Source organism: Drosophila subobscura, chromosome dot (genome assembly GCF_008121235.1).
Source record: "Drosophila subobscura isolate 14011-0131.10 chromosome dot, UCBerk_Dsub_1.0, whole genome shotgun sequence".
Taxonomy (NCBI): domain Eukaryota; kingdom Metazoa; phylum Arthropoda; class Insecta; order Diptera; family Drosophilidae; genus Drosophila; species Drosophila subobscura.
Window position 1 is genome coordinate 1,120,405 of NC_048535.1, and position 27,454 is coordinate 1,147,858.

General features: G+C 37.9%; 3 protein-coding genes across 16 annotated transcripts; all 3 read right to left on the minus strand.

Annotated features, from left to right (window-relative positions):
- Positions 1-261: 261 nt before the first annotated feature.
- On the minus strand, positions 262-3,125 carry LOC117902992 (zwei Ig domain protein zig-8). The gene is made up of 8 exons (XM_034814708.1): positions 2,824-3,125; positions 2,650-2,765; positions 2,167-2,377; positions 1,748-1,801; positions 1,579-1,681; positions 1,337-1,524; positions 1,091-1,269; positions 262-374 (listed from the first exon to the last, which is right to left on the minus strand). Exons 1-7 carry the CDS (start codon positions 2,975-2,977, stop codon positions 1,133-1,135), a joined length of 963 nt encoding a protein of 320 aa, XP_034670599.1. The 5' UTR covers positions 2,978-3,125; the 3' UTR covers positions 262-374; positions 1,091-1,132.
- Positions 3,126-7,900: 4,775 nt separating this feature from the next.
- On the minus strand, positions 7,901-18,180 carry LOC117902987 (myb-like protein P). Of its 12 annotated transcripts, XM_034814695.1 has the most exons (13): positions 17,983-18,180; positions 17,493-17,546; positions 16,729-17,226; positions 16,145-16,246; positions 15,944-16,036; positions 15,259-15,582; positions 13,130-13,214; positions 12,601-12,789; positions 11,637-11,867; positions 9,821-10,257; positions 9,641-9,761; positions 9,234-9,541; positions 8,583-8,747 (listed from the first exon to the last, which is right to left on the minus strand). In XM_034814695.1, the coding sequence occupies exons 2-13, from the start codon at positions 17,514-17,516 to the stop codon at positions 8,718-8,720; spliced, it is 2,442 nt and encodes an 813-aa protein (XP_034670586.1). In that variant the 5' UTR covers positions 17,517-17,546; positions 17,983-18,180; the 3' UTR covers positions 8,583-8,717. The 12 variants fall into 12 exon arrangements, with proteins under 12 accessions (XP_034670582.1, XP_034670585.1, XP_034670584.1 ...); XM_034814691.1 differs by lacking the exon at positions 9,234-9,541 and having other exon boundaries at positions 7,901-8,747; positions 12,613-12,789; positions 17,983-18,172; XM_034814687.1 differs by lacking the exon at positions 9,234-9,541 and having other exon boundaries at positions 7,902-8,747; positions 17,983-18,171.
- Positions 18,181-18,470: 290 nt separating this feature from the next.
- On the minus strand, positions 18,471-19,959 carry LOC117902994 (ADP-ribosylation factor-like protein 4A). Of its 3 annotated transcripts, XM_034814713.1 has the most exons (6): positions 19,801-19,959; positions 19,621-19,740; positions 19,461-19,558; positions 19,294-19,396; positions 18,756-19,120; positions 18,471-18,713 (listed from the first exon to the last, which is right to left on the minus strand). In XM_034814713.1, the coding sequence occupies exons 1-6, from the start codon at positions 19,864-19,866 to the stop codon at positions 18,593-18,595; spliced, it is 873 nt and encodes a 290-aa protein (XP_034670604.1). In that variant the 5' UTR covers positions 19,867-19,959; the 3' UTR covers positions 18,471-18,592. The 3 variants fall into 3 exon arrangements, with proteins under 3 accessions (XP_034670604.1, XP_034670602.1, XP_034670605.1); XM_034814711.1 differs by having other exon boundaries at positions 18,471-19,120; XM_034814714.1 differs by lacking the exon at positions 19,621-19,740 and having other exon boundaries at positions 18,471-19,120; positions 19,801-19,932.
- Positions 19,960-27,454: the final 7,495 nt, after the last annotated feature.

Consider the following 27,454-nt stretch of genomic DNA (forward strand, 5'->3'; position numbering starts at 1 on the left):
CACTCATGTATGTAAATACGCTACTAGCTACTTACTTAGTGGATGAGGTGGTTAATATTACTTCAAACCTACATACACTACCTTTAAATTTGTCCACACCGGTTTCTATGATAATTACAGACAGATTATAAATGACTATAGATAGCCACAGTGGTTTCGCTTCGCAAAAAACCAAGTCAAGCCCACTAATTTTGGTGAAAAGTATTAACAAGCATATTAATTTTCTTATTTGTGTACATATGCATGAATGCAATTATTTATTAATAATTTAATTACATATGACTATAGGAATTATTTTGTATGCTGTATTTCTATATTGAATAATTTTATAAACACGTTCTTTTACAATCGTTCCATTGGAATTGGGTTGTAATCTAGAATAAAAAAAAAGGGGTTTATTAACGAAAAAGAATAACAATTAATACCCAATTTCAATAATTAAATGTGGGATTTTTGTTATTTGTCTTTTTAAAGAATGCTAGCATCGGCGTTCTGAAGTTTATATACCCTCGAGGTACGACGAAGACATCTTTTAATCTTTCTTTACTCTTTTTATACCAGGTTCTCGAAGTGTAAATAGGGTATATAAGATTTGTGGTCGTAGCAATGTGCGTAACTCGTATTATTACTAGTAAACTAGTATTTATAAACCCGGTACTTAAAGAGTAAATAGTCTATATTGTATATGTGGGGAAAAGTGGATGTATGTAGAGCACAGAAGGAAACGTTTCCGACCCCATAAAGTATATGCATTTTTGATCAGCATCAATATATATATATATATACCCTATTTACTCTCCGAGTACTGGTTATAATAAAAGACACGATATAATTTTTTCCTCAGATTTTAAATTCAAAATTTCGTAAAAAAAATAAGAGCTACTAGAAGTAGTTTTTAAAAATTAAATTAAATTAAATTTTCTGTCATTGAAAAAAATATGTATAATCAGGCCATTTCTAAGACCCATATCTTTCAGAAAAAGTTGGTTTGGTTCCTTGAGGGAAAATCGTGTCGGGTAGTGGAGTCAAAAAAGGTATGCATGTTTTACGTTTATCATGGGAAGATTTCAAAGGAAGATTGTTTATTTACCTTAAAGTTAAATTTTTAGAGTATGGATAGTTGCTTAGTTAGTCATCTCTCTCTTCGGTACATATATTCTGCTAGAGTTGAAATATTTAACAAAAACTTTATTGATATGATGTTTATCATGGCAGTGTGAGCATTCATCCCGATGGCCGAGCTTGTCTGCATTGCAGCCGGCTGTTCGCCTGTGCAAGTATTTCAAATAAAATGTTAGTGGAATAGCTCGTTGGTTAATCTTAATAATATCCCTACCTGTCAATACATGAACTCTCACCGATGCTGGTATTGCACCGTTAGGAACGCAAGTATAGTTTCCGGAATCTCGTAATGATGCTCTTGTCAGCATTAATCGACTAGTAGTTCCAATATCCGTTTTTTCCGTTTCCAAGCTTATACCGCCTCGCAGCGAATCAAAATCGACGATTGAAGAACCATGATACCTTAAGGTGGAGGGTGTTGAAGTTTAAAATAGCATACATTCCAAAAACCCTTACCATAAAACAGATGATGCATGCATATTTACTGAGCAGGCTAGGGCGATAGTGCTATCGCGTTTAACGTGAATTTCCGTTGATCCTAATATTTTTGCTCGAGCCGCTTTTTAAGGAAATGTTTTGAAATAATTTGGCAGACTTACATGTTTCGAGACCGCTGACCTCTTACCTTTTGAATCATAGTACCGCCTATCCAAATTGATATCTCTAGCTTCGCTTTCAGCTAAAAGAAAAGGGATCGCGGAAATCAGAAAGAGTTCTTAAATGGATTTGCTACAAAGCCTAATTTTTCTTATTCTTATTTTAGAGCCTAAGGACATTGCTCGATCCCAACAGCACCATGAAATCAAACTTTATTACAATGATGTCACCAGTTGAGGGGACGAACGGTGGCGGAACTTTCCTTACGAGGCCCTAATATAGAACCGCAAATCGATCTGCTGTCGTTAAGAATTGGAAAGATATTAGATCTATCCTGGATCTATTTAATTTACCTATTTAATTTGAAATATTGAAATTGCTTTATTTTCCGATGGACTAACCCCTATGAATATTAAAGGACACACTGTAATTTATGGAAAACTTTACCTGCAATATCCAGAATGATTGCTAAGTTTATTTTTGGCTCAGTATTGACTTGACACTCGTAAATTCCGCTATCCCGTGCTTGGGCGTAGTCAATTTTTAAGTCCCAATCTTCACTGCTGGGAGGGTGTATTACGGAAAATCGTTGATCGCCAGTATATGTATAAATGTTAGTTGTTAAAATATGAAGGTCGCGCTTACGCATCCATGAAACCTGCAAGAAGTTTTCAATAATTTATTGAGTTATAATTTTGTCAGACTTATAATTAAGTTTTTCTGCATGTACATACGTTCATATGTACTTATGTATTCTAATTCAATTTACGCTATACTCAAAGTTTAAATGGTATTCGATTTGTGCTTACATGTACATATCACACCCAACTATAATTATTAAATATGATTTAAACGAATATTAAGAGGATTTCGGATGAATAAAAACAAAACCAGATTAAAAATAAGAAATTTGTGTTTGTGATTTCTTACAGTGCGATTGCCTTTGTTTTTGACACGACATCTCAAAATGGCGGTTTCATCAACGACAGCTGAAACATTTCGTGGGCTTATGTCATCGAAGAAGGGTCGATCCGAGCTTGCTAAATCTGAAATAATATGTACAAGGTCTCTTACTGGGAACTCTAAATACGGTATAAAGCTTACCATTTATGTTTAAAAATGAAGTTGCACTTATACGCTGAAGACATATATTGAAATTCAAAATCAAAAAAATCATGGTTTTGATTTTGTTGAAGGAAGAACCCAAACACGTTGATTTTACAAATGGTGCCGCCATATCGGTTAATTCAAGCGACATAAAATGGCAGGCTGGGTGGTGATGTTTGGCATGACTAAAAAATAGCCGCGATATTCACCTTAATTGTGAATATAATGTTCAATCATTGCACGTCCTTTAAATACTAACAATAACATTAACATATGCGCAAATGCATCCGTAAAGGAACGTTAAAATGTACATTCATATCTACATATGTATGTCGGTATCCAGCGGACACATGACATGGGAAACCAGTATGTACATGTGTACATATGAATGTGAACACATTTATTTATGCACATATACATACATATGTATGTACGTATGTATATGTAAGAGTTATTTATCCCACAATATGCAGATGTTTATATATTTTTAAACATATTGTATTGCTTAGCATATTTAATGCACTTTTTTAATTGGATTTCTTTTATTTAATTTTGACTTCGAGGTATTGTGCTGAAAACTCGCTCTCACTTCATTTGTATCAGACAAGAATTGTTGGCTTTGAGTAGAGATTTTTCAACCCCAAAAGGTTTTTTTTTATTATAAACTACTTTTGAGCGAGCTTTTGACAGGGCTGGATGCTCGGCCTTCTGCATCCCATCGGATATTCGCGCAGGCGGACTACAGTGGTGCACAGTATAACAGTATAACAATTAAATTGACAATTTGCTATTATGTTCCTTTTTAACAGAATCAATTAGTTTAAAGATATATTGGCATTCAATTTTAAATCGTTGACTGCTTTAATTTAACTAATATTCATGAGCATGTACAACATATACATATATGCAAAATAAAATTCAATCCTAATTTGCTAAATTATTAATGAAATACGTTGTATTTTAACTTTAATACTCCTGCTTGAAAAGTATTATTCAGTATATTTTAGCATTTTTTGACGACTTCCCTGGTCATACAGACCTTTAAAAAGCCAAAGACAAAGATGAAATCTGCAAAAATTTTGCTGAATTAACTTGAACTTTGACTGAAGGTCATCTGTCCAAATAACTATTATATATTCTTTGTAACTTACAGTTAACTTACATTATCAATTGCGGCCAATTTGAATATTTTACCTGCAATGTACAAATAATGAACCCGAAAATTTGGGGAATAATTCGTACTGAATAATGCCTATGACACATGGTTAATTTATTTCGTTTTTTCGAATAAGTCTTTGAATCTTTCAGTGCCTTCCGAACCTCTGCTCAATTTGTATTCATATATATCTTATATATTGGATCAACATAAAACGTTACGAATAACAGAATTCCTTTTTAGAAACGTGGAAAAGAACTTGGTCTTAAAAGTGTAAATCGGCCCTATATGTGTATATATGATAATATTCATACTAACACATTTTAAAACGTTCATGAAACGGCTATAACAGAAAGATCAACAACGAAATACTTAATTCAAGTGTGGATTTGAAACGAAAAGTGTTTCTGTACGATTGCAGAAGTGATTACAGCTTTCGTGCTTTTCCTTCCATTGCACTCTAAGTAAAAACGACGTTTTGGCATTAATCCTTAAAATAAAGCTTCTACAAATTTGTACGAAAGCTTATTAGACTGAAGTAGAATTTCGAAAAAAAAATGTAGTCCTCTAGACCGCGCCAACCGCGTTTTGTACCGCCCCCATACGGACTAAAAGCCATTTACGATTCATTTTTTATAAATGAATTAATATAAAAGATTAATTATGACAAAAGATCCTTCAAAAATGTTGTAAAGGCTTAATTGGTTAATAATATGTAATTTGAACCTTGGTGAGATGGTGTGCTGAACAAAAGTATTGTTCCACTGAAAACACGTACATTTATTAATATAAAGTTAAAAATACACCCGATAAAAAAACATTGGATATTTCAATAACATTAGGTTGGTGTTTGTTGGCAAAAACTTGGAAACCCATTATATATAGCTTAAACGCAATAATGGGCAACTAAAAAAATATATGAAACGCGCCGTTCTCATGACACTATGCTCTAACCTCTAATGTTTCCGCAAGAAGAAGATGGACATCACTTCAATTAAAAGATTATTAATCAATCAAATGGGAGTCTCAATATCAATTCGATTGCTAATAGTGACTTCGGGGACAGTGGTATAGTATTTTGTACTGTCTACTCCTTCAAGGAATATGAACATAAGCTATACTTCTAACATATTTATTTTATTTTATACATGTATGTACATATGTACATACATACAATTTGCAGGAGAGGAAACAAAAAGAAGGTTAGTTCCATGCATTATAACGTATCGTTTGACGATGCGTCAAATTGCTGACAGCTATTCAAGAGAACGACAACTGACAACGAGGATCCATGTACGAGACGCAATAAGCACCGAAGGAGTTGCGTATAATGTTGGTCGATTGACTATTTTACCAGCGACATTTAGACACACTTATGTATATGCATACATACATATGTATGTTTACATTTACATATGTACATATATGTAACTCGAAGTTGATAGACATTTTTGATGGTTCCTGTACAAACATCCAGTGATCGGCACGACATCACCGCACGCTGAGTAATGCTAAGCATTAATCATTATTGGGAATTACGCAGAGCCATATGTATTCAAACTAATGGCAATAACGAGGCTTGCCGCATGCACCCATTCTTATTTTGTAAGTCGATAGAACTCGACCAAATCATTGATATCATAGGTATCCTGATTTCGAAACACATCTAGACATCCAAGATATTAGACCATTTACAGCGAATTTATGTCAGTTCAAAAAATTCTGATTTTGAGGCGAATACGGAGATGCTCTTAATCGAAAATATGTGAAAATATATCCATATAGTTTACCAAGGTCGAATGGCATTTTCTGCCCTATGTTAAATGAAGGCTCCTTACTTCATGAACTTAAATTAGTTAAGCCGGTATTTTCACCGGGCCCTGACGGAGTTCCCGGCTGTGTACTCAGGTACTGTGCCGAGTCTCTGTGCCGACCTTTGCTTAAATTATTCAATCTTTCCATCCATTCTTCTAGCTTTCCCCCCATCTGGAAGGAATCCTTTATAATTCCTCTCCATAAGAAAGGTAGAAAGTCTGACGCCAAAAACTATAGAGGTATATCTAAGTTATCCGCTATTCCTAAAATGTTCGAGAAAATTTTAACTCCGCACTTGCAACATCTTTGCAAATCACTTATATCTCCAGCTCAGCACGGATTTATACGGCGACGATCAACAACCACTAATCTTTTAGAGTTCACCTCCTTTGTCATTAAAGGATTCCAAGGCAACTTGCAGACGGATGTTATTTACACTGACTTCAGTAAGGCATTCGATTCTGTAAACCACTCTCTTCTTGCACAAAAGCTCGACCTTCTAGGGTTTCCGCCCAATCTGTTGAGATGGATTTCTAGCTACCTGTGTTCTAGGTCTCAAAGGGTCCGTTTCAAAAACTCCTTATCTTTACCTGTCATGGTTACTTCTGGAGTACCACAGGGTAGCCATTTAGGCCCCTTACTTTTCACACTCTTTATTAATGACCTGCCTTCTGTCTTAACAAATTCTCGAATACTTATGTATGCGGATGATGTTAAGCTCTGTGTCCAGTATAAGGACATCTCATTTCACTCTCGCTTGCAATCTGATCTCAATAGCTTTCAGTCATGGTGTTGCGCAAATATGTTACACCTTAATGCCTCGAAGTGCAAAGTAATGACTTTTCATCGCTCCAGCCCCTTACTGGCACCTTACACCCTCTGCGGTAGTTCTCTTGAGAGAATTACATTAGTTGATGATCTTGGTGTTAAACTAGACCCCAAGTTAAAGTTTTCTGAACACATTTCTACCATGGTAAATAAAGCCATGGGTGTGCTTGGGTTTATAAAGAGGTAGTCAAAGGAATTTGATGACCCCTATATATCGAAGACTCTCTATATCTCGCTTGTTCGTCCGATTTTAGAATACGGCTCATGTGTATGGTGCCCTCAGTACAACATACATCAGGACCGTATTGAATCAGTACAGAAAAACTTCTTATTATTTGCCCTACGGGGCCTCAACTGGGATGCAACTGTGAGACTGCCATCCTACCGTAGTAGACTTCTTTTAATAAATCTTCCATCCTTAGTTAGTCGTAGAAAAATGCTTGGTGTAATTTTTATGCACAACTTGATCAAGGGGGATGTAGACAGCCCTGACTTGTTGAGCCGCGTAAACTTTACGATTCCCATTAGACCCACTAGAAACTATATTCCTTTGTTCCTTCCAATGTGTAGATCGAATTATGCCTTGCACGAGCCCTTTAGAGTGTTATGCTCGGATTATAATTCTCTCTATCACATTATATCCTCGACTCACTCCCTTCCTCTTCTTAAATCTCTTATACTAGCCTACCTCTCCCGTAGTTAATTTAATTTTTGACTTTGATAATTTTGCTTGTTTAGCTATAGTTGCTCTAGTTTAGTTGTGTTTAGTTCTAATTTTCCTCGAATATTAGCCCAACATCTATCTTTCCTGCATGCTCGCGACCGGTTCGGTTAATCGCGCCGCGCGTCATGCGGCAGCGCCCCTCGGTCGGTTGGGCGGGAGGAGGGCTGCGTTCTGCTGGGTTCCGCGCGTAACAGGCTTTGGCTTGGTGTCGCATGGGCCACTTGATGGTGCAGTCATTGCATATCAACGTCCAGACAAATATATATGTCAGTTTTTCAGGTTAGGAATCCCAGCGTCAGATCGCTGGAACGTGAACGGGAATTTGATCGATATGATTTAGATCAATCAATTTTATCGAATGTTAACCAACAATGATGTCTATGATACATTATTCAATGCAACTGATGATATAAATGGTGGCTTATTTTTCTGGATGCCACCAGAATGTATTTAATAAGTTGTCTCCATTAATTAAATATTATACATTAAATAAAAACAAGTTTCAATAAACAATTTATTATTATTATTATTTTATAGACGCAAATAAACAAACGCAATTGATGTATTATATAAAGCACATAAGTAAGTATCCATGTACATATCTATATATGTACATTGGTCGTAAATCGTGGTGTTGGCTTAGATGTATAAGTATTTCATCTGTCGCACAAATCTAAAAATCCGAATATGGCATATTTCCTGGTGCTGGTAAAACGTTTGGTCCTGGATAAATATATTGACTTTCTGGTTCCGTGCCCCAACCGCGGGCGCAATTGTTAAAGGTCTGAGCTTGGCTTGAAGAGGTTAGTCGCGGCACTGCATTTGTAGATGGTGGTCCATACCTCGAAGACTTACAGGGTGATCGAAGGGGTTGCGGTGAAGTCGAGACAGTAGAACTAGGAGATCTTGAAGCATTTTCCACGGAAAATCGAGACTCACTGGATCCAAAAACAAACGGTGTGGGTGACACATTCCGTACTAGGGATTTTTGGCGAACATTTAGATAATTTTGATTTTGATTCGGGTAACTCAAATTTGACTGCTCAAACTTGGACAATTTCTCAAATGATAACGGCGATGGGTTAAAGTTGACCTGCGGCGCTCCCTGGGCAGAGGTTTGAAGTATTTTCTGGTAGCCAGCAGGAGCAGAAAACTGTTGCTTTGGAGGTATTGTGCTAAAACCACGTACCATGGGCTTAGAAACCGGAAAGCCCCAACTAGTTCCCATTGATTTTTCATTTGCATTGGAGGTTGCTGGGGGCAGATGCCGATGTGAATGTTCGTAGGTTGTGTTGATATTTGAAATGTTGTGACCCGAATATACTGGCTGCTGATCTGTAAAATTCTTTGGTGGTGGTGCATAGCTGGCTAAGGAGATTTCCTTAGGAACGTAAAGGCCTGTGGGAAAAAGAATTTAAAATTAAAAGGACACGATGTAAATAAGCTTTTAATAGTAACTACGTTACAATTCAATGTGAATATTCAGGGACAAAGAAGAATTAGGACGCTTTAGACAGAAGATGACATACACATGATAACATAGCAACACTTATCTGTTAAATAAGAGAATAAAGAAAATATTTCTGTTCTGTGGACTGTGGACCGGAGTGAACAAATAACAATTTAATATATAAAACAATTTAAACACGAAAACCGGATTTTCCGGGATCTAGGAATCTTGCCTCCATATTCATTGTCAGCTTCGGGGATTTCATTTGGTAGATATGCAGAACCGTTTTGGTTTCTGCATCTTACAGATTCTTTGTACTCCCCTAATGACTGCTGTTCGAACGAGTATATAAGATCTCGCACATTTACGTTCTCGCTTATTTCGTCATCGGTAATGGGACCTGTTTGTGGTATATCTTCATTATTCAGACTTACGTCATTAGGACTCTCAAGCTTGAGCTGCTCGTTTTGTAATTTGTTAAAACGTAACAAACGAGAGTCGTCTCTTCGCTTCAATATTTCTATTTCAAGTCGTTGCTGTTCCAAAAAATATTTTTGGAATTCTTCGAGTTGATGCAATCGGGTTTGCACATCCGCTGCGAAATCAAGGGGCTGATTTTTCAAATAGTCATTTTGAACCTTTTCCCTAAATATGTCATGCTCTTCACTGATGTATTGGTTTTTGTATTGCTCGTTGTAATTGGCCTCCCAAGATGACAACGGTTCATTGAATTCAAAATACTCTGGAACAGTTTATTCATAGCAGAAAAATAATCATCTTATCTCACCAAATTAAGCTCTTGAAATATCAGTAATGTATTTATTCATAAGAATTTTCTTACCTCTTGGTAATTCCACGTTACGACCTCCCCAGCCCTGGGCAACGCTTGGTTTGTAAGCCAATTCTCTTTGTGGGTTCGAGGGCAAAATGGATGATTGCTGTTTAACATGATGGTTAAGAGACTGTTTAGCGGAAAAAACTATTTAGGTGTAATGTCATTAAAATAAGTAATCCTTATTACCTCTTTGTATGACTCCTGCTGATTACTCAATGGTATGTCATAGGATACTGGATCCACTGCATCTGGCAAGTCGTTTCCACCACTATGAAAATATGTTTGTGGTACGGTCGAAGAGACCGTTTGGATTCGAGGGTTGGATTCCTCCAAAAAAGCAGAGCTTGCTGAACCTGTCTGTAACGCGGCCTCCCAAGGCGATTTAACAACCTGAAGTCCAGGTTTAGAATACTTTTCTATCAATTGATCTTGATGAATATTTAATTGAACGCGATGTTTTCCAGCATCAGAATACGCCGGCAAAATGTTTGGAGAGGTTACCGGCTTTGGCTGGTACTGCTGATAATCTGGAAGACCAGATGGATGACTTTGAGCCCCTGCATTTGTTTCATCGACTACCCAGTTATCAGCCTTTCTGCGACGTTTTGCAAACAGTTCGGCACCTATGTACATATGCGAACATGGTTGAGCAGGTTGTGAGCAGGCGGCGGTGGCGGAGACGACGTAACGTTGGCAGAAGCAAAGCAAGTAAAGCAATTGTAATTATTAAGTTCATGGCAGAAAAAAATGTTGCAGCTATTTATGTGATTTAAATTGATTAAATGTGTATTAATACATTATTTGGTTTGTTTGTTCTTATAACACTACTCGACAAAATCTAACTTTTTCCGTCCTGCAGATTTAATTTGTTTTTTGCACATTCTCTCATCCACACTCTGCTTCTGCAGTGCCTCTGCAGTGTGCGGCTCTAGAGGAGGGGCGAGCTAAAAGAGCGTGTTGGCGCGAGAAGTTATGTAGATGTAAATGTATATGACATATGTAGGAAAAATGTAAAATTTGAAAAAAAAAAACCACTAAGGTACAGATGTCCTACTGACTACCGGGTGTAAAAGTTGTGACGCGTAAGAAGCGCCTCACACGTCCCTTCTCGTTATATTTACATATGTTACCTTAGCGTGATACATACATACATATGTATTTACATACATTGGTACATATGTGACCTTATATTTTTTTCGAGTTTTACATTTTAAATCCTGTCGTCTACATCCACATCACTTCTCCCGAACAACACTCCTCTTCCCAAGATCCGCACACTACAGAGATGCGAGCGATATATGTATGTAGCATGAGCAACAAAAATAAACAAAGCTGCTGGATGGGGTGGGGGGCCGCCACTGGACATGAATTTCGTCATTCTGGCTTCAATAAAGATCCAATCTGATCCTTTTTCGGAGATTTTCTACGGAGCCGGTTTTTTGTTTTCTCTTATCTTCAAAATTGTGGATATGAGAGATGATCGACCTAAGTCGAGGCGGGAGGGGGTCCGGTCTTAATTTGGAATTACACTTGTAACAGTGTGATTCACAGCAGTCTGGATGCAAAATTTGGTTTATGTATGTAGCTATTATTGCCGCTAATATCCAGGAGCTCATCAAGACGGACGGACAGATAGACATATGTATGTAGCTATATTGACTAGCCTATTGATGACGATGATGATATTGATGATATATACTGTATATACTGTAAAACGAACCGTGACCCCTGAAAAATGTATACAAAATATCCAAGTTGTTTAAAATTCCTTAAAAAAAATGCATTTATAGAAAACATAAATATATAATCAGACAATTTTGAAGCCAAATCTTTCAGAAAAAAATGGGTTGGTTCGTAGTGTAATTGAAATATACACTTTGTATAATGAGGACATTCAGAAAAATTGAACAGCAAACATTTTGAACTAAACTTAAATGTTTAGGTTACTTCACAAATAATGATTCCAATACAATTTAATGATACTAAGGAATTGTTATTTTACCTCGTCCCTGATGAAGATTTAGTGCGGTTATTAGTTCAGCGCAATTGTCTGGCGATAACAGTCCAGTTTCAACATTAATCGAATCTTTGAGTGAGTTATAGTCGCGGACCTGTCCTCTTGGATTCATTATGAGCTTTAGTGGAATTTTCTCCAGCTTAGTTAGTTCCAGCGTGGAATTTGCATCTGCATTTTCTTTATATAACGCATTAGCTTCACTTGTGCATTCTTCCTCTGTATGTGCAAATTATTAAACATTAACAGATTTTCAAAGACATACATTTTTACAGTAATACCAACAGTGAAAATTATACTTTTAACACCAATGTATGTATGTATGTATGTATAACTAGGAGTACGGTATGAGCTAAGTTTAAGAAGACAAGAAATTTGGAGAGTAGGATACGGAGCACCATAATTTCATCAAATGAATCCTGGGAAACGGCACTGGTTGTTTAAATGTGCGACAAAAAATGTTTTTCGCTTTTGTTGTACTTAAATATTATTAGTATACCAAAGTGATAAATTAAATGTCCTTTAATGAACAGATAGTCGAAATAATAGAAGTTTTTTAATTCCTATCTTACGTTATAGCTGTTTAAACTAGAGTGATACAAACTGGGGTGAAGGAATAAATGTTAGGCCTTCTGCATGTACGAAACAAATCTAAATGAGTATATACTTGTGCAGTTTTTTTTGTAAAATCTACAATGTGCACAGGTTTGTTCTTTAAAGCTTTAAACTAAAGTGCATGATCGCTGTTATATCGATAGTTAGTCTAAAGATTCCTGAATGGCTGAATTCTGCTGCGGCAGACGGCCTGTTTTATGTAACAAGAGTGGGATACTTTTTGACTAGTTTTTTGACTAGTTCTGTAAACTCTTTACTTTAATCTCTTCTCAGGGTAGTAAAACAGGCATATCGGCTAAGTGTAATCACTTTTTGCATGCATCAAAATGTCTATTACCTTTATCGCTACCTTCATGAACCCATTTTACTGAGCGTTTCTTGCGATTGACATACATTGTTTGACCCTTAGACGTTTGGTTACTGATATCACTCAATGAATGGGATATTCTTCGGGCTAGCTCAACCTGGTCTTCCACAGTTGGATGTAGGTTTGGAGAATAAAATGCGGATGATGCATATAGCTTTCCTATTTTAAACAAATTAAAAATCAGTTTAAGTAGCAAACAGTTTATTAATTAACGGTCCACTTATGGTAAAGTAACATTTAAAAGGCGATACGTAATTAGTGATATGTTTTTAGATTATAAACTGCTTAAGCGATCAATATAAAACGTGTGTGCAAGCTGGATATTTTCATTCACATTAGTCCAATGGCAACCGACCATAGCGAAAACATTTCAAGCACTGATAACAGGTAGCCCTTAGTACATACATATGTACATACATATGTACATATATTGCTTGTAAGTTGTACGAGACTTACGTATCACCTTTTCAGTTGTCTGTTTGATTGTGTGGTTACTTACGATTTTTCGGCAATATTTCAACAGCATCGGTCGCAGGTGTAAATATTTTTCGCAAATCAACTGACTTCGATAAATTGGTTGTTTCCTATTTTAATTACAATATATTGGAAAATTGTTCTAACAAAGTTGATATGATTGTTGATTGCATCCATTTATGGATGTTTCTGTGTAGTGAACAATTCCTGAGGTGAGGTGGTCAACAGTGGAAAATATTTTTTCAAAGCCAATCATTGTTTTCTGTTCTTTAGCTATTAGTCCCAGGTGATACGTACACTTTTTCTTTGCCACAGCTTTGCGCCTAGCTCTAATAAAACTTTTCTTTTATTTTGATCGTATAGATCACTAGGCCGAAACCCGTGTTTTCTCTCTATGCAATTCATTTGGAACAAATTAGGTGGTGGCTTTTGCGCATTAAGAAATATTTCGAACGTTAACCTATATATTGCATTAAGACCATTTTTTTCGATACTAGCGGGCGGCACAAATAAAATTCTAAAAGAGACACTTGTCGTTAAAGAAAGAGTCATACATACATACATACATATGTATGTACATACCACAAACATATGAACATATGTAAAACTGTGTGTGTACACACACATGGCTCGTATGTATGTAAATATGGGCACATACGGTTTTCTCTTAAAGGCTAATTATAGATTGCTTTTCAACTGTTGGAACGAACGCACATTAATTTAAGTTCTATGTATATGATATTCGGTAAACACATGCATAGAGGTACATATATGTACATACATACATATACATACATACATTAGAAAAATACGTTCGTTTTAAGTGTTCGGCAGGTCCTATACATACACACATATGTGTGCATATGTACATCTACATATGTATGCATGTGTGCATATTCATATACAGTGAAAATTATTCATGTTTGCCATTCACGTGTTCAATTGCAATTTATTATTTTTGAAGAACATCAGCAGTTACAGTAAACAAACTAAAGTTGTTTTTTACAATTTCCATGAATCTATAAATATGTATGTACAGTTATAAAAACATATACATATGTACATACATATATACATATATAATAGACAAGTCCATATCCCCAATAGTAAACGAATTGTAAACCCTTGCATGGAATATTATTTCTTTGCAACAGATATGTAGCTGTTACACGAAAATGCAAAAAACCAACCAAATCGTAAAATAGGTTTTTGGTCAAAAATTATGAAAAAAACTTTTTATAAATATAGTAGTCCTGGGTGTAAATACTTTGCAATCTATTTTTGGTGTCCATTCGGCAAACAACTCTTTTTTGAGTTCAAAATTTTCAGTAAAATATTATTTTCTAAATTTCCCCCAACATAAACTGAAGTATGTACCTGGTCAATGCGGACTCATCGTCGTGCGACCATCCAATTTCGCTGTAGCGATTAAATACCAAAAAAAAAAGTACTTTGCAACAATTAAAAACAAAACAAACTATTTTAAAAAAGGCTCCAGCGGTCTTACTCTTTTGAGTTTATTGAAAAAGCCATTATTGACCCTATTCTCATATGACGGAAATTGAGGATACATTTTGTGAATTTTAAAATAAGTATTTCAATCAGACTCCACTCCACAGTTAAGTTTCATGTTGTATTTCAAGGCTAAGTAAAATTGCATTCAACGTGTATTGCTTTAATCCAGGGCTCGGCACGGCACTATCCCTGGGGTGCGGAAAAATGCGCTGCTGCTGCGCTGCCCTCACGTACACGAGTACTACAGTGATTCGTACCAATACCAATATAGTGAAATGTTCCGTTTTGCGTGCTGTCTTCACACACAAACGCAAAAACGGCTCGTTGATTGTATGGGTGCCGAGCCCTGCTTTAATCATAAATCAAGAGGGTATGAGAAGCGTCAGTGCTTAAGCAAGCCACCCTTTCTAATACTAATCCATTACTACATATGTATGTATGTAATATGTAAATTAAGATATATTTATTTACATATGTATATCTTCATGTGCATATTTATGTATGTACATACATACATATGTATGTCACATAAGTGGCTACTTGCGAACATTTTTACGGGTTCGAAAATCCTTTCTGACATACAAACATACATATGTATGTAAATATGTAAAATAAGCAGTTGTCATGTTTTGTACGTACTTTTTTATTATGTCCATCATCACTTTGATTGTAGGCGGTGTGCAAATGAGATTGCGCTGAGGATAGTCCATCCCGCTGGTAAGCTTGTGAGCTTAAGAACTCTTTTTGCTCAATTTGCTGTTGTTCCCACTGTTTTTGTTTGAATTGATTTTGGGCAGTCAGCTGTTGAGCCAGAATCTGCTGCTGCTGAATTTGGTTTGTCAGTTCGTTCTGTTTCTGAATAAGCTTCAGCTCTTGCTCCTTAAGCTGGGTAATTTTTTCTTGTGTTTTTATATTTATATCTATATCAGATATAATGTCCTGAATTTGGTTGTTAAAGGTTTTCTGCAGACAATAAAAATAACTAGTTAGCCTATAAACGGAGAAATGGTTAAAACGTCGCGCCCTTTTCGTCCCAACACTCTAAATTTTAGAGTCTATTTCAGAGATTGTCCTGATGTACATACATATGTACACTCAGCCATTTTTTTTAAAAAGCTAATTATATCTTAAACTGATTTTTATTTTAAATCATTTGCGAATCAGTCTTGAGACAACTTGTACCCAGAATCTGCTTGTAACATTAATTATTATCATATTTAATTATATTCATATTGTAAACACAATTTGTATTATGGTATACTATTATACAAAACACGTTTTATTATTGGAAATAACCACGAACCAATATTACCCAATCGCTTACCTGATCATTTGAAATTCTCTCATCAGAAAATTCGTTAGGTTTTTGAGCCGTTTTATCAGATGAGCCATTAGATTTTTCCTTCAAATCTGTGCCCTGCGTGCAAATTAAAGAGTAAATAAATATATGCTATAAGTATGTAGCAATTATACCTTTCAGTTAAGAAAGTCATTTTTACAAACCTAAGTTATACTAGTTAATTACCTTTTTATTTGTAGACTCTTTAACCAAAGCAGTTTGGCTTTCGATTGCTTCAGACGGTGCTTCAGATTTCTCTGCCAAGTCGATAGTATTTCGGTCGATATCCTGTTAAAAACGGGTTTGAAAAAGATTAAGCAAAATAATCGAACAGATAGTTGGTCATTGGCAATTACTACTTTCAAAATTGTTTTTTGTATTGTATTTTATTACTTTCCACGGAAACTGGATTTTAAATCTTATCTACATTACTTTTAGCAATCTACTTCAAATGGTTTAGTTTCTATAACAAATAATTATTTTTTTTTTTTATGCAGATAGATTTTATGTATGCGTTTATGTAGGTGTACGTATTGAGATTTTAATGATATCTTATGCAAAATTTGAAAAAATCGAAGTCTGCTCGCTCCTCTCTGCTCTTCTCAGCGTTAAAAAGCTCTAGATAAGGAAATAGTTCACTGCTATGCACGTATTTCAATCAACTCAAGGTATGCATTTTTATTTTATGGATATATCAGATAGCTTTGCTGCAAACGAAAAGCTAGGAAGCGCTTAATCAGGTAGTTTGAATGTAAGGCGTAATAAAATACTTCTTCTGTCACAGATTCTGTTCCATCTTCTGACTCCGTTTCATCCTCATATTTAGTTTCTTCCTCTTGCTCTACTTGTAATTTGGCATTTATTTGAGGTTCTGTTTCCATTTCCGATTCGCTGGCAATATGGGATGTTTCTTCTGTAGGCCCATCTTGATCATTTGCTCCGCTGATAGCATCAATTTCAGTGGCAGTTAAATTTTCAAACTCTGTTTCCACCACTGCAATAGCCGGTTTTTCCGTGGCCTCTGTTTCCAGATTCGAAGTTTCCGTATCCGCTACCACAATCGAATCTACTTTAGCAACTTTAGTGGTGGGTATTTCGTCCGATTCCTTAGGGTCTTCATCAGATTTTTTCTCCACAACGACCAAACTTGAATCGACATTGCTTTCACCAATTGAATGATTAACATTTAGGCCGGGTTCTACAGACGTTTCGGGTTGTTCGGCGTTTTCTTCGGGAGCCATTTCCGTCACTACAACTTCCGTCTGCGGCTGTTATTGTAAAAAAATTTAAAAAAAAAAACAATGATGCTGCAAATTTCTAGAAATGTCAAAAGATCTGAAAGCTCTGCAGATCCAAGCACTGGTAGTAGTTCTTAAAATGTTTATGAATGCATGGGCATGTAAAAATTATGTTTATGCTATGCATTTACTTGCTTTTTACAAATACTGGTCTCATTATAGATACAAACGATCCAAAGTGTTTGAAAACTCCTTTCTATGTATAGAAATAAAAAAGCTAAACAAATATTACGTACCACAACTTCAGAATTTGCATCCATTTCTTGTTTTTAATTCGGTACTTAAGGTATCTAAAAGTAAAAGAAACTATAATTAGAAGAAACGGTAGTCACACACAACCTTTTGCTGACTGAGGATTGTCATAATAAAAACGCCGATCCACATGCAACAGGTGCTAAAATGTATTTCTACTTTTATCTCGAGCTCACAATATGAATAAACGCATTAACATACATACATATGTGTGTATGCGCGAGTATCTGAATCCCACGTGAGCTCTTCCGATCAGAGTAAAACAAAACTAATTTGATGTTCACTTGTTAACTCGTACGTTACACAATTAAAAATTATTCACATCGTATTATCATACACACATTTATGTTTGTAAATACATACATACATATGTACTCATGCATGTACATTTATTAATACACATAATTCCATTTAAAATTGATCAATTTTAGTGTTCCAAAAAATTAAATATTTAATTGTATTTATATTAAATACCAGATATTCCTGAGGAGCAATTAATTTTAAGTTTGTACAAGGCAGTACAATCTCTCTATTATAAGATGATAATAAAATAAATGCCGTCCTGACTAAAATAGTGACCTCGAATGAGCGAGAGTATACATACGCTGTTCGATTTCAAGAATATGAGTGCACATCAAAGATAGCTTCCACACTGTCCACATTTTGTCTATTTGATATATAATCACGTTCTCACGAAGAACTTTTCACAAAATTTAAATTTAAAACTCACCGATACATACATAACAATACATACATTCCCATAGTTCAACCAGAGAATTTCTTGCGGCAAAGTGAGCAGTCTGTGCACAGTGGGGCTGATATATAAAAAAAACTTTGCAATATACTCGCACTAGACCATAAACGATCTCGTAACCAACAAGTCCAATGCGTCTAAAAATCTTTCAATGCGCTGACGCTAGCTAAAGCCTTTTCTTTTCCGTTTTAATAGATACATAATATAATTACTAATTTTTGTGAATTTTTATTTATTTAATTGTGCTAAATAGAGTTTACGTTCTACACACTTTTCCAGAGGTACCCAGAGGTCCGCTGTTTTAACTACTACCGTCGCTTTTTATGGGACTTATTTATTTTTTCGACGTTTCAAAATCATTTCATATAATGCATCCAAGCCTTCTTGGAGACCTTCGCCAGTTATAGCACACGTCGGTTGTATATACCAGCCTTTCATGTGTAAAGCATTTAAAGGTTCAGTACTGTTATGTTTTATTGTAGTGTGCCAGTTTTGTTTTGTTTCGTGCTGCATTTTCTTCTCTTTTTCCGCCGAATTCGTGTGAGAAGGCATATATGAAAATGAGGACATCGTGCCACTAATCATTGACGAATTGCTTTCGCAAGTTTGTTCAAGAATAGGCGTTGTTGGAGAGAAGAGCTGGCTTGGTAGATGCGTATCTACTGCTTTCTCTGCGTTTCTTTGGTTTGAAGAGCTATAACCAATTAGGTTACTCGTTGAAGAAGAGCTTGCACTTATCGTTGGCATGTTCGGCACTGGATTGTGAAGCTCGTTGAGTCCTAGAAGCTTTTCCAGTTCTTTTGCGCAGCATGCGTTTGGAAGATCTTGTTTATTTGCTAGAATCAGTACAGGAACACCCTGTTTAACATAAAAAGAAAATATCACAATTTAATAACAATAAAAATGAATTAATTTTTCAAATAAGTTGTACAAGCCTTGCTTTGACTAAGGAAACCTTGACCAGGATTATTTCGTTGTTTTATTAAATCTTTTGGCTTATTGTCTACACAATAAATAAACGAAATTTTTACCTGATTATCTGGACATTTTGCTGTACGCATTAATTCCATTTTTGCCTCTTCCATGCGTTCTGTGTCGACGGAATCAATAACGAACAAAATACCATCCGTGCATCTGAAAACATTTGAAATCGAAATAAAAAATTATAAATATGTACGTATTAACCAATTAATCATACCGTGTGTAGCTTCTCCACAACGGCCTCAGCTTTTCTTGTCCTCCAACATCCCAAACTAGAAAATGAATTCCCTTTGCTCTGCCAATCGTACCTTGTACCTAAAAAATTTAAGAGGGATTTAGTTAAAAGACTGGCTCTATTTTTATAAATCATTAATAACCTTTTCACAATTAAATCCTATAGTGGGCACTGTATTTAAGTACTGATCAAATTTAAGTCTATATAGTGCTGTTGTTTTTCCAGCAGAGTCTAAGCCTAACATGACAACATGCAACGTTCCCTGAAATGTAAATAATCTTGCCGTTTTAAATAATTACAATATTAGTTACAGAAAAACTACCTGCGATGGCAATGCATCTAACAAGCTTCCATTCTTTACCAATGGCTTAACCATTGTAGCGCCCATCTTATAAACACATACTTTTCTTTACATTACTTTTGGCTAATTTTTTTATTTCAGTTCGATAACTTAAGGCGATAAATATTTTCTATTGATTTATTAAACGTTACAGGTACTTCTTCAAATGCTTTTTGTTATTTCTACCTTCCTACATTCATCGCCAATGGAATATAGCCACCAAACATACAGTATAATAACACTATAATAAAACAAATATTAAATATATTTTATTGTATGTATTCGTCTTGAAGTCAGCTAGAACCGATAAAAAATGTTCATAATCATCGTTTATTTTGTGTATGAAGCAGTGGTCGGCACGCACACGCCGTTTTTGCGTTTGTGCGTGAAGGCAGCAACAAGTGTACGTGTCTGCAGCGCAAAAGCACTGCCGTTTCCTATGCACAGTAGATAGGGCAGCGCCGAGCCCTGGTATACAAAAATCTTTAATTTTGTTTAATACAATGGCTTCATGCATATTTCAGTTCTTTTCGTGAATCTTAAAAAATGTTACTTAAGCCTAGTACTCAGATCGAAAAAAAACTTGCTGGCAAAATTTTCAATATATTTTGCTAGCAGCAGAGTGTGACCAGAGGTGAAAACCGCATTCCGTACGGTTACACTTCGCAGGCAGCTGTGTTGTTTTGTTTACCTTTTTGAAAATGTGTGAAAATTGAATAAAAGGTTAATAAAACAATGGATCCAAGCAGGAGATTATTTTAGTGAGACTGGCGGCTCTTGCATGATCGAAGGAGGAGGACAATCAACGAAATAAGCTACGACAACTTTGATTAAACTCATATCTGCAGGAAAGAAACCAGGACGGTCGTTGTCCATACATGTGAGTATTATAAATCATATGAATATGTGCTCATTTATGGAAACCCATGAAACGATACCCTTTGCATATTCCGCAGTTTGAAAATATGACAGAGAATTTGCATATGGCTGGGATTAACATCTGCAGACTTCTTTGATTAATGGAGCAGCTAGGCCGCGCCAAGGAATATGTGCGCCCGTGGCAAAGTTGTAAATCGGCGCCTCCAAGCACCCTTCCTATTCAAAATTGGATAGTTTTGAGCCCAGATTGTCGCCATCGCCCCTTGGCACTACCTGTGGAGTTAAAACATTTTGTTAACAGCCCAGCCGGGTCTGTGTCTTGGCAACATGAAGATACTGGCGTTCAAATAAGTTAAACAAATTTAAATGCAAATAAATTCAATATAATCTCATTAATCTATAATAATTGTTTCCTTTTTTGCCGTTTGATGGCCTTAAGCTCGTTTGGAAGCACGGTGGTCATTTATCTATCAACTTTAGCTGCATTGTTGCCTCCATTTGAATGAGACTTTACTTTGTGTTTGCTAGGTACCCTCTCGGAATATAAAACAAATCTTTATTTTTCGAGCTGCTAGCAACATAGCAACGAATACCACACAAATACTATCGATACCACAAAATACTATCGTCTGACTTTCTAGATTTTTTCGTCCTGTTTTTTTGTCGATCTGAGTACTGCCTCTGCGAACAGCCGCTATAAAGTAACTTGTGCGCACAACATTTTCTTATCGGTTCCATACGAATTTCATCTCGATTTTTTTTTTGCGACCCCTTTTCTCGATCTGAGTACTAGGCTTTATGCACTTTAAGCTAATTTTAAAGGCATTTTTATAATTAAATCTTTCACATGCAAAACATATGTTACATACTAAAGCTATCTTTTCAAGAAAAGAGATCGAAAAAAGCATCAAATGATGATTAATTTTAATTTTGTTTTTTATCAATGCTCTAACCGGACCTTCGCTACCGAATAGAGCAGTCTATTGTAATTTCTTCGCATTGAATGCGACCAGATGAGTGAGACAACACGTCTCAAGTAAGTTAGATGTATATAACGAGGAGGGACGTGTGAGACGCTTCTTACGCGTCCACAACTTGTATACCCAAAACTCAGTAGTACATTTTATTTTTTTTTTTTTTTTTTATTAATTATATGCTTTTTTTACATGGTTGTCATCTACATCAATTCTCAAGCCAACACGCTCTTTTAGCTTGCCCCCCTCCCCAGGATCCGCACACTGCACGAAGCAGAGTGTGAAATGAGATAATGTGCAAAAAAAAAACCAAAGCTGCTGGACGGCGTGAGGTTAGCCACTGCAAATTATTTTATTCATTCTGGCTATAATGGTATTATTATTGGATATAATGTAACCCTTATTCAGCAATCTGATAGATAGCAATCCTACTCTACGGAATTGCGTTTTCAGATTTCGCTAAGCTTCAAAATTGTTGATATGAGAGATTTTCTCCCTATGTGGCTCGAAAGGGGGAGGGGCGAAATAATGAAACTAACTTGATTAAGTGTGATATCCCGTCCTTACACAAAATTTGTTGACTCTAGCTCTTATAGTCGATGAGAAACTGGCTTCAAACAAGACGGACGGACAGACAGACCGGCGGACGGACCGGGTATAAAAACTTGGGGGCCACCCAAATGTACGGAAGCGGCTGGAACCAAGGCACGGTTAAAGCCATCGCCTGCGAGGATACCCGTTCGGCGGCCTTTTACATAAAGACGTTGGCGACCCTCAAGGAGGTGCTAAACTGGGTATGGGTCTCTACTAAGACAGGGCAGCCGAAGAGCATCCTAAAGAACCTTAGTCCCATACTTATCTGACTCCAGGGCCAAGAAGATAGAGGGGCAGCCAGTCTCCAAGCTGCCGGAGGCCCGAAATTAGCTCTATGTAGCATCAAGGGTATAGGACGACATCCTGCGCGACGAGAGCGACCTAGCCCGACACATCCCGCACACACGTCATTCCATTTTCGAGCAAAAAGCAGACAGACGATCGTAGCAAGCCGTCAATTTTAAGACCGGGCGGTCGATTCCTATGCACAGTAGATAGGGCAGCGCCGAGCGGCCGACAACGCCAACTTCCACTTCGTCTCTTTATCTCGCCGTTGAGTACGAGCCAGATGTTTATTATTCCGACCATTAAAAAGTGTTGATTGGTGTTATATGAGCTCATGACAAGCTCAACTTAAATCATGAGTCAAATGGTTTGTGTTGCGTTTCAGAAAAAGTAGAACTACCTGAAATTGAGACACCATCAGACCCATTGAACGTGTTGCTTTTAGGAACGGATTCAGATTCAAAGGTGTTTCTAAGGTCCATTCGCAATTTCAAGTCAGGCTTCAAAACGACATCGTTTGGAGCAACAGAAATAAAAACTGGCCAAATGGGCAACATAAAATTCAAAATTAAATTCAATACACACACAAATTCACGCAAACAACCAAGACACTATGTTAAGTTGCAGCACCCTCAACGGGCACACTAAACAATGAGCTGATTGGAATTGTCGCGGCCACAGTGTGAACATGGAGAAAACACGAGATGTCACACTACAAGCTGATCGTGGCAGAAGCTGACTTTGCAAATAAAAGCAGCGCCATAAGGCAGTTGGGGCAGTTCATCCAAGCTAGCCTTAGTTGATGCCAAACTTCGTGGGCACACAATATTTGGTAAGTCTTGGTAGAGCCTACGACTCCTCCATGATACACTACACACCAAAAACAAATCCTCCACAACATTCTAATATCTCGGAGCAAAGTTCTTGTCTTTTGCATTGCATCTGCATTCTCGACTCCCCTTGCGCCACTACTCAGCGAGAACACCCATCTACGACTGGTTTTCAGACGAGAGCGGCACCGTAGAAACACTGAATGATGACACAACGTGTGAACCAGTACAACTCTGAACACTGTAAGCTTAAGAACTACTAATAGAAAAACAAACTTGTTCTTAAACCAAGAGACCATTTATATCACAGCAACCACCTCCAGAGATCAAATAATTGTCCATGAACCCCTGCTCGGTGAGCATACCCCGGCCGTCGAAAGATTAGAGAACCACAAAGTTGACTCATTGCTGCCAATGAAAAAAGCAGAACATCAGTTTTTACAAATACCATAATCTAGCCAGAGCTGTACAACCCACTTAGTCAGCACAATGAGTTATTAAAATGATTTAAAACACATGCCCATATTGGAACGCGAAAGAAACTTTCTAAAGTTTGCACTCTAGCCCTTGCACTTTGTGCTCCCTTTGCCATCATATGACAGTAGGAAGGGAGCCGCCAGAAGGCTGCTTTCTGTTTTACTCGGTACTTGAAGAGTAAATAGGGTAAATTGTATTTGTGCGAATAACGCTTGATGAGCGCCTAGTAATCAGATACCATAAAAGCTAGAGCCACCAAATTTAGCATCCAGACTTCTGTATGCTCATGTATGGATCATTACTAAGCCACAATGAAGAAATTAATTTGCAGTGGCTAAACCCACCCCTTCCCGCAGCTTATATTTGTTTTTTGCACATTCTCTCATTCACACTCTACTTCGCGCAGTGTGCGGCCTCTGCCTCGGCCGCGTCTCTGCCGTGACTCTGCAGTGTGTGGCTCTAGGGGAGGGTTGCCAGCTAAAGGAGCGTGTTGGCGTGAGAAGAACAAATTTTAAATTTGACAAAAAGCCGCTAAGGTATAAGGTATATATACTGAGTGCCGGGCACGTCTCACACGCCCCACCTCTTTTCACATAACTTAAGTATTGTATTATAAAAAGCTGATGAATGCATCTATAAAGTAAAACCAAACATTTCGTTTTTAGCTTACCGTCTGGGAAACATTAGTCTTTCAAATGCACAAATTATTACTTTTTTATGAGAGAGAGAATGAGCAAAACATAATAAAAACAGCTACAAGGGGTGTGGGGTTGCCAGCACAAATGAATTTCAGCATTCTTGCTATAGGTTAGGTTAGGTTGAGGCGGCTGTCGGGGATTGTCAGAGACCCGACACACTTAGGCCGGTTTCGGCCCATTGTGATACCGCATGTTTCGCTCCCTTCTCTCCCGTGAGACCCTATTTTATCCATTATCCCATCCGGATGCCCTTATGAAGCCTGCGATCCGTCTGGGACTTATTGTAGACATGTCCGAAATGTCATTTAGAAAAGGAGCGCCCAGGTATTGGAGTCTCCTTCTACTGAGAGCCGGGCAGGAGCAGAAAAGGTGTTCCACAGTCTCCTCCTCGTCCTCATCTCTACAGCTTCGACAGAAATCGTTATAAGGGGCCCCCAGCCTGTTTGCATGTGTGCCTATTAGCCAGTGTCCCGTAAGGGAGCGTATGACTGAGCTGCACCTACTCCTACTGAGTTTGCAGAGCTCATCGGTGCGCTTCCTATTTATGTTAGGCCATGTTTGCCGAGTTATGCGACATAGTGGCACAGTTTGCCATCTGTCATTTGTAAGTTTCTTAAAATGTTCTTTTATTCTGAGCTTGCAGGTGGCCATTGGCATACGAATATCCTCCTTATCATTGAGAAGGGGGATTGTTTTTCCAGCTCTGGCCAGCTCATCTGCTATACAGTTGCCTTCAATGTCCTGGTGGCCCGGGACCCATATTAGGCTGATGACGAACTGATAAGCCATCTCGTGAAGAGATTTGCGACAGTTCGCAACTGTGGCCGAGCTTGTCGTTATCGCATTCAATGATTTGATTGCAGCTTGGCTATCACTGTAGATGTTTATGTGAGTCGCTTCAGGGGTTAGTTCCTGAAGACAGCTCAGAGCTTCCTTGATCGCTATGACCTCCGCTTGGAAGACACTGCAGTGATCCTTATGTTCAGCAGTTCGGAGTATATTCCTCCTCCGACCTTGTTGTCCAGCTTTGAGCCATCAGTAAAAATTTGAATGGCTTCCTTTGGACCAGGTGGTCCCTCAAGCCAGTCGTTTCTGTGAGGGATGATTGTCTCAAAGGGGGTATCTGTATACTCCCTCGGAACGCAGTAGTCCGTTTTTGCAGGGACGATGGTGTTTCCATTTAGGATGGATGCATGGCCGGTGCGATGTGACACCCATTGGTCGGAGTCTCTGAGACGGATTGCTGCCATTTCTGCCTGCTCCTTACCTGCAAGGTCAGGGCTCTGCAGGCAAAGTATAGCATTTAGCGCATCCGTTGGCGTTGTGCTCAGAGCTCCACTGATGCTTAGGGCTGCAATTCGCTGCACCTTGCTTAGTTGTTTTGTGATGGTCCCCTTCGATAGGGCAGTCCACCACACTGTGACTCCGTAGAGCAGTATTGGTCTAACTATTGCTAGGTAGATCCATTGGACTATTCTTGGGTTCATGCCCCATTTTAGCCCAATGGCCTTCTTGCAAGTGTAGAGGGCTATCGTAGCCTTCTTCACTCTGTCTTTGATGCTTAGGTTCCAGCTGAGCTTTTTATCAATTACCAACCCTAAGTAACTGGCACTGTCGCTGAAGGAGAGCCTGCATCCGTTTAGTATTGGGGGGTTGAGGGGCGGGATTTTGTATTTGGTTGTAAACAACACAAGTTCCGTTTTAGAGGGATTAATTCCCAGTCCACGCGACTTTGTCCATTCTGACAGTCGTGCGAGCTTTGCGGTCATTAGTTCGCAGAGTGTTTGAGGGAATTTTCCCGAGAAGATAATGGCAACGTCGTCCGCGTATGCTACCACCTTGCAGCCCTCCCTTCCAAGTCACACAAGATCTTATTGACGGCTATGTTCCATAGAAGGGGAGACAGGACACCGCCTTGCGGGGGTGCCTCTGTTGACATACCTTGACTGAGTGGACGATCCCATTGATGATGTCACTGTCCTGCATGTGAGCAATTGATCTATGAGCATCACCAAGTGACGATCCACCCCCAGGTCAGTCAGTGCCTCTGTGATGGCTCCCGGTATGACGTTGTTAAAAGCTCCCTCAATGTCTAGGAAAGCGATTAGGGAGTATTCTTTGACGTGAAGAGATTTCTCTACCGCCGAGATTACTTCATGGAGTGCCGTTTCCGTGGATTTCCCTTTTCGGTAGGCATGTTGAGCGCCTAACAGCCACTGAGGTTTAATGGTTGTCCTCAGCTGCAGCCCGACTAGTCTTTCAAAGGTTTTAAGAAGAAAGGACGATAGACTTATTGGTCTGAAGTCTTTTGGGGTTGTGTGAGAGGGTTTCCCTGCCTTGGGTATAAAGACTATTTTAGCCTTTAGCCAAGCGCGGGGATTTTTTTCCACTGTCAGTATCTTCCTGAAGATACTTTGCAGCCAGTTGATGGCCACGTCCCCGGCTTTTTGTAGCTGAGCCGGAATGACTTGGTCCGGGCCAGGCGATTTGTAGGATTTAAAGCTGTTTACTGCCCAGCTTATATTCCGTTTTGTGAGGATGTGCCCCATCGAGGTTTCCGGGCCTTCGCTTGGGGTGTCTGGGGTGTCGATTAAGATCGTCTTGTGTATCCGGGCATTTTGGGGCTAGGGGGGGGAGTAATTCCTCCATTTTTGCGCTATACGTATCCCAGTTGGTTTTTCTTGGGTTTACATAGCTAGTGGGTATGGTGCTTTCGAGCGATAGGATTGTCTCGATGTACCTGTGGTCGGAGAAGGAGTGGTCCTCTATAATAATGATCCGATCTGACCCTTATTCAGGGATATATGTATATGGAAATCCTCTAGGGAACTGCCTTTTTAGTTGTCTCCCCTTTGTGGGCTATTGATGCTTTATGGGGTCGGTCACGTTTCCTTCTGTG